This window comes from Austrofundulus limnaeus, unplaced genomic scaffold (genome assembly GCF_001266775.1).
Source record: "Austrofundulus limnaeus strain Quisiro unplaced genomic scaffold, Austrofundulus_limnaeus-1.0 Scaffold969, whole genome shotgun sequence".
In the NCBI taxonomy this organism is placed as follows: Eukaryota; Metazoa; Chordata; class Actinopteri; order Cyprinodontiformes; family Rivulidae; genus Austrofundulus; species Austrofundulus limnaeus.
The window spans coordinates 52307-59770 of NW_013953371.1; the positions used below are offsets into that span (position 1 = coordinate 52307).

Here is a 7464-nt window from a genome sequence, read left to right on the forward strand (position 1 = left end):
ATTCATAGAACCGTAGTTACATACGTAACTTTCGTTTTATGTCTCATATTAACCAGATAGTGGTTTTATGTCTCATATTAACCAGATAGTGGTTTTATGTCTCATATTAACCAGATAGTGGTTTTATACCTCATATTAACCAGATAGTGGTTTTATGCCTCATATTAACCAGTTTTTTAATGCCTCATACTAACCAGATAGTGGTTTTATGCCTCATACTAACCAGCTGACAATCAGAAGCCATTCTATGGGACGGGGAACCTGCTAACTGTCACAGGTGGGACATTCTGAAGCCATTCTATGGGACTGATAACGCCTAATAAGGTCCATTTCATGGATGATAACATCTGAAGCTGGTGGCATGGCTGTAATCCTCCTTTGTCTCTTTCTCTCTGTCGTTCATACAAACTCACTCAGCATGAACCAGCTCAAAGATTTAAGTTTCCTTTTATTCACTCAGTCTCAACACAGACAAGTTTTATTAAGTCATCATCCTGCAGGAAGGGAGGATCTGCACGTCTTTACTAGCTGTGCTGTAAAAGCACCAGTCTTAAATGTATCTTACTGGGCTGCAGCCAGTTGGTGAGCAATATTCAACTACCTCACAGAGGCACACAGTCCTGTCACTTGTGTTTTGAACATAAATAAATTGTGACAACTTTTCTTTTGAAATGGTTGCAGAGTTCTTGAACCTGTCTCAAGAGCACCAGAGCTGTATTTGAACCCCCACACAAGTGCTCCTCTCTGTCCAGGGCTCTCACATCCAAAAACATGCATGGATTTTACGCTTAAGTCTGACGTACCCCTGAAAAAAGACATTGGCCAGTGTCTATAAAAATGGGACACTTGTAAGTAACTACTCATGTCCCAAACACAAAATGACTGACTGTAACCAGGAGCTCAAGTTGGGACGGAAAGTTTTTAAGCTTAATTCTACAACCAAGAGGTTTATTTAGCTCTGAGTTTATTGTCTAATGTATAAATCATTTCATAAATCCAGTGGTGGGCACCAGCCCGTTAAAGTGCAAATACGCTAATTGCAGACCTAAATATTTCATTTGAGCTTTAGCGGTCTTACTAATTTTTATAACTCATAAGCAGATTTGCTCTTTCTAAAATTAAAAAGCAGTACCACTAATAACTAATTATCTAGCAGTCATCATTATGTTGAACAGCAGAAGGTATGACTGTCAATGAATCACAACACATGTGATCTATCCAACAGCACCCCTCCCAGATAAACACTCTTATTGTGAAGGTATACATCCTGCTGACTGTTGCTTTGGGTCAGGGTTCTGATTTCCCACAATGCTTTGTGTCTGCTTACGTAGCAGGAAGGCAATGGTTAGAACTTCCTGTCCCAGCTAAAACAGTAAACATTTGTAATCCATACTAAAATTTTGTATGTATTGATTTATTTTACTTTACAATCGGAGCTCCTTTAAAAAAAATAAAGTTTAAACGCTGCAGCTCAAAAGCAATTGGCCAATGGAGTTAGAGACTCAGAAATGATTTAAAGATGTTATGCTGGTGAAGACTGACATCTAGTGGTCAACTGGAGCAACTACAGGGAAAATTATAAAATCCAAGCTCTTATTTTAAAGGGAAGATAGTTTCCTGTACTCCGTGCTTTCATTTCCCGTCACAAATCAAATTCGTCATGTTCCCAGAATGCATCGCTTCAGTTTTCCAATAAACAGTTTTAAAATTACTTTATAGATTTATTTAATGAAAAATCTACAACAAACAAAAGAAAAAGATAAAGAAGCAGCCGATCTAGCAATCCTCAACAACTTTTTAATTTTTACACCAGGAGCCAAGGGTCTGTTTCAGGAAATCACATCCCCAGCAATCAGTGGTTTTAGGATTAAGGTGTAAAAGAGTTCATATACCACTAGTTAGCAGTGTTGTACATATGTTGTACATGAATTGTCTGCTAGTAAGTGTCAAATTGAACTTGCGCTTAAAATTAGGTTCCACTAGTTTTTCTATGGCATAAGTGCTTTTGAAGTTGCGAACCTAAATTATTTCATAAGCGCTTTAGAAATTGCAGAAGTAATTTTTGGATTAGCGCTGCCCACCACTGCATAAATCAAACCAAACATGCTGTTTATTACATTTTCTCTGAAACACAGTAATGAATTAAGAGTTTAACAAATTTCTGATCAATCAATTTCAGATATCTGGAGTCGTGTGACACAGTTCCTTTAAACTTATTGCATCAAACTAGTTTCTTATTGGTGCCAGTGACGTGCGGTGAGGTTCATGGACGTGAGGCACTCAGTTCATCAGAATCAGATTTACAAATATATGAACCTACAGAACAACTTATTCACTTATTCCCACCACTGGTTATAAGTTTACAAGTTTTTAAATAGTATTTAATAAATAGTAGTGTTTAATTTGATAGTAATAACATAAATTCATTGACGTTACAGTAATGTGAGAAAATCATTTATCTTTTTAGCAAAAATGATTTAGTAAAAGTGTGAGTTGGTTGTTGTAGCTGCTGTGAAGTCTTTAGGCAGCTAACTGCTCACAGTCTGTTCATGGACTTATGTTGTTAAATGTAAAAGAGAAAAAAGGCCAAATGTTCAGCTACAGGTTGGATCAGAAATCTGTTGTCAGGTAATCTGGTTTTCTTTTCAGCTGTTCACTAACAGCTCCCTGATTGTCTGTGTGAATGTCAGACACAATCAGTGATGGATAAATGTCCAAATCATTGCATTGATACTTTTCTTAGTTGATAATTTACTTTAGACTTTAAAATAAACATCACATCTCTGTTCTGCTGATTAAATAATAATTAAATAAAATCAGTAAATAATGATCATTATTTCATCAAAATTACAATAAATTCATGAATTGTTGAATTATCAGTCAACTGTTGATTAAACAAATCAAGATTGAATTCATACATTTACCTGCTTTATAAAATGTTTGAACAGTGGTATTTTACACATCTTCATGTGAACATTTATGGTTAAGGCTGATGATGAATAAAGAAAATAGAGAGTAATGGTATTTTTAAGATTGTGAAGCTCATTTCAGTTGAGTTTTTTTAACTATCAGTTTCATTTAAAGACGTGTTTATTTTCCAATAGGTGTAGCTTGTGTTGGCAGCGTTTAGTTTCTAACAGATGGTGAATTTGATCACATAAAATAGCTTAAATAAATAAGCTTGTTACGCTCATAGAAGGTAGATACCAGTTCTAATTTATATTTACTGATAGTCTTAATGGAAAAAGTTAAATTTAACAAGTGTTGTTAATGAATAACTACTATTTTTAGTTTAAGATCAGATTACAAAGATAAGGAACTTTGTGGGTTTAAAACAAAGTTCCTATATAAGCACAATACAAAGAGTATTAAAATGTTTTAAAAAAATGAAACACTGTAATGATTTTTTGTCTGTAGGGCCTCAGAACGGCTGGAATGACCCCCCAGCTCTGACTCGAGCACCAAAAAAGAAGGCAAGTCTGCATTCATTTAATATAAGTTCAAGTCATTTAACATTTCATTCATTAAACAGCTGAGTTTACCTTTGATACATTTTAATGAGGTTTTTGAATAGAAAGCAGAAAGTATACATTAACTTGAAATGAACAAATTATTTGAATGTATTGTACAAATATTACAAAATATATTACTATCTGAAAACCAAAATCCTTTTTGTTCTGTTTTCCCTTAATCAATGCATTTATTGCATTTATTCTGCAACTTTCCCTTTTTTTAGTTGCATTTTTCTGCTTTTCCATCCATCCGTTTTTTTCCGCTTATCCGGGGTCAGGTCGTGGAGGCAGTAGCCTAAGCAGAAGAACACCTTAACAGGTAGGCATCCTAACCAGATGAACCACCTCAACTGGCTCTTCTGGACGTGGAGGAGCAGCGGCTCTACTCTGAGTCCCTCCTGGATGACTGAGCTTCTCAGCCTATCTCTAAGGGAGAGCCCAGACACCCTGCAGAGGAAACTCATTTCAGCTGCTTGGATCTGTGATCTCCTTCTTTCAGTCACTACCCAAAGCTCCTGACCATAGATGAGGGTAGGAACGTAGACCGATCGGTTTCACCACGACAGACCAGTAGAGCGCCCGCATCACTGCAGCCGCAGCACCAATCCACCTGTCGATCTCCTGCTCCATTTCCCCCTCATTCATGACAAAGGACTTTTAACTCCTTCACTTGGGGCAGGACCTCTTCCTCGACCCGGAGGAGGCACTGCGGTTCAAGACCATGGTCTGGGATTTAGAGGCACTGATCCTCATCCTGACTGCTTCACACTCAGCTGTGCACCACTCCAGTGAGAGCTGGAGATCAGGATCTGATGAAGCTAATAGGACCACATCTACAAAAACCTCTGCCCCTCTCTTCACCCATGCGGCCGCAGATCATAGGAGATGACAACAAAGTCGATTATTGAACTCCGTCCTAATGCATCTTGGTGCCAAGAGCATATTCGTATGAACACCCTTATTCTTGAGCATGGTGTTTGTTATGGACAATCCATGACGAGCACAGAAATCCGTCCTTCCGTTTTCTGGCGCTTATCCGGGGTCAGGTGTCGGGGGCAGCAGTCTAAGCAGAGAGACCCAGACTTCCCTCTCTCCAGCCACTTGGACCAGCTCCTCTGGGGGAATCCCAAGGTGTTCCCAGGCCAGCTGAGTGACATAGTCCCTCCAGCATGTCCTGGGTCTTCCTCTGGGTCTCCTCCCAGTGTGATGAGCCCGGAACACCTCACCAGGGAGGCGTCAAGGAGGCATCCAAACCAGATGCCCGAGCCACCTCAACTGGCTCCTCTCGACGTGGAGGAGCAGAGGCTCTACTCTGAGTCCCTCCCTGATGACCGAGCTTCTCAACCTATCTCTAAGGGAGAGTCCAGACACCCTGCGAAGGAAACGAATTTCGGCCGCTTGTATCCACTATCTCGTTCTTTCGGTCACTACCCAAAGTTTGTGACCATAGATGAGGGTAGGAACGTAGACCGACCGGTAAATCGAGAGCTTTGCCTTCTGGCTCAGCTCTCTCTTCACCACAACAGACCGGTACAGCGCCCGCATCACTGCAGACGCAGCACCTATCTGCCTGTCGATCTCCCGCTCCATTCTTCCCTCATTCATGAACCCCGAGATACTTGAACTCCTCCACTTGAGGCAGGACCTGCTCCCCGACCCAGAGGCGGCACGCTACCGGTTTCCAGCTCAGGACCATGGTCTCGGATTTGGAGGCACTGATCCTCATCCTGGCCGCTTCACACTCGACTGTGAACCACTCCAGTGAAAGCTAGAGATCAGGATCTTATTAAGCCAATAGGACCACATCATCCACAAAAAGCAGAGATGCGATCCTAAGGTCACCAAAAAGGATCCCCTCAACACCTTGGCTGCTCCTAGAAATTCTGTCCATAAAGGTTATGAACAGAATTGGTGACAAAGGGCAACCTTGGTGGAGTCCAACTCTCACCGGAAACGAGTCAGACTTACTACCGGCAATGTGGACCAAGCTCTGGCACCGGTCATACAGGGACCTAATGGCCCGTATCAATGGGCCTGGTACCCCATACTCTCAGAGTATCCCCCACAGGAGTCCCCGAGGGACACGGTCAAACACCTTCTCCAAGTCCACAAAACACATGTGGACTGGTTGGGCAAACTCCCATACACCCTTCAGGACCCTGCTGAGAGTGTAGAGCTGGTCCGCTGTTCAACAACCAGGATGAAAACCACACTGCTCTTCCTGAATCCGATATTCGACTATCAGACGGACCCTCCTCTCCAGGATCCATGAATAGACCTTACCAGGGAGGCGCAGAAGTGTGATCCCCCTATAGTTGGAACACACTCTGTGGTCCCCCTTTTTAAATAGGGGGACCACCACCCCAGTCTGCCAATCCAGGGGAACTGCCCCCAATGTCCACGCGATATTGTAGAGTCGCGTCAACCAATGCAACCCCACAATATCCAGAGCCTTAAGGAATTCCAGTCTAATCTCATCCACCCCCGGCGCCCTGCCACCAAGGAGCTTTTTAACCACCTCAGTGACCTCAGCACCAGAGATTGGAGAGTCCGACCCAGGGTCCCCAGGCTCTGCTTCCTCATGGGAAGATGTGTTGGTAGGATTGAGGAGGTCTTCGAACTATTCCGCCCACCGACCCACAACGTTCCAAGTTGAGGTCAGCAGCGCACCATCCCCACCATAAATAGTGTTGGTGGAGAACCGCTTTCCCCCACGAGATGCCAGATGGCAGACCAGAATCACCTCAAAGCCATTCTATGGCCTCTCCGAACTCCTCCCACGACCGAGTTTTTGCCTCAGCGACCACCCGAGCTGCAATCCGCTTGGACTGTTGATACCTATCAGCTGCTTCCAGAGTCCCACAGGCCACAAAGACCCGATAGAACTCCTTCTTCAGCCTGACAGCATCCCTCACCGCCAGTGTCCACCAGTGGGTTCGAGGGTTGCCGCCACGACAGGCACCGACAACCTTACAACCACAGCTCAGGTAAGCCGCCTCAACAACGGAGGCACGGAACACGGCCCACTCAGACTCAATGTCCCCCTCCTCCCTGGGAACAAGTTCGAAGTTCCAGCTGAGGTGTAAGTTGAAGCTCCGTCTGACGGGAGACTCTGACAGACGTTCCCAGCAGACACTCACTATATGTTTGGGTCTGCCAGGTCTGACCGGTATCCTTCCCCACCAACGGAGCCAACTCACCACCAGGTAGTGGTCAGTTGAAAGCTCCGCCCCTCTCTTCACCCAAGTGTCCAAAACATGTGGCTGCAGGTCCGATGAAATGACAACAAAGTCGATCATCAAGCTGCAGCCTAGGGTGTCCTGGTGCCAAGAGCACATATGGACACCCTAATGTTTGAACAGGTGTTGGTTATGGACAATCCATGATGAGCACAGAAGTCCAATAACAAAACACCGCTTGGATTCAGGTTGGGGGGGGGGGGGCGGTTCCTCCCAACCATGCCCCTCCAGGTCTCACTGTCATTACCCAGGTGAGCATTAAGGCCTCCACATACTCTCTCTGAACTATATCTAGTCGGAACCTCTCAACCTCACAGACTAGCTCAGGCCCCTTCCCTACCAGCTTCTGTAGCCAAGGATCAGACCACCAAGGTCCTCTCCCTCGACCACTGCCCAACACACAATGCATCCGGCCCCTGCCTGTTGGCCCCTCCCACAGGTGGTGACCCCTTGGGAATGGGGATCCACTTCTCCTCTTAGGGCTCCATGGGTAAAAGCCTGGCCACTAGGTGCTTGGCAGCATGCCCCACCTCCAGGGCTGGCTCCAGAGTGGAGTCACGGTGAGGGAATCATTGTTTTCATTGATATTACTCATAAGGGCTCTTTGGGCTGCACTTTGTCTGATCCCTCAACCAAAACCTGTCTACCTCAGGTGTCCCTATCAGGGGCATGAAGACCCTGACAGCATAGCTCATAGGATCAGTGTGTGTGTA

The 7464-nt window shown here is 44.3% G+C and overlaps 1 protein-coding gene across 2 annotated transcripts in view; it reads left to right on the forward strand.

The window, feature by feature from the left end:
* sec31a (SEC31 homolog A, COPII coat complex component) overlaps positions 1-7464 on the forward strand; it is a 64572-nt gene that overhangs the window by 51641 nt on the left and 5467 nt on the right. For both annotated transcript variants that reach the window (XM_014029901.1, XM_014029902.1), the window contains one exon: positions 3418-3473. In XM_014029901.1, the coding sequence (XP_013885355.1) occupies positions 3418-3473 (56 nt within the window). The remainder of the gene's footprint in view (positions 1-3417; positions 3474-7464) is intronic.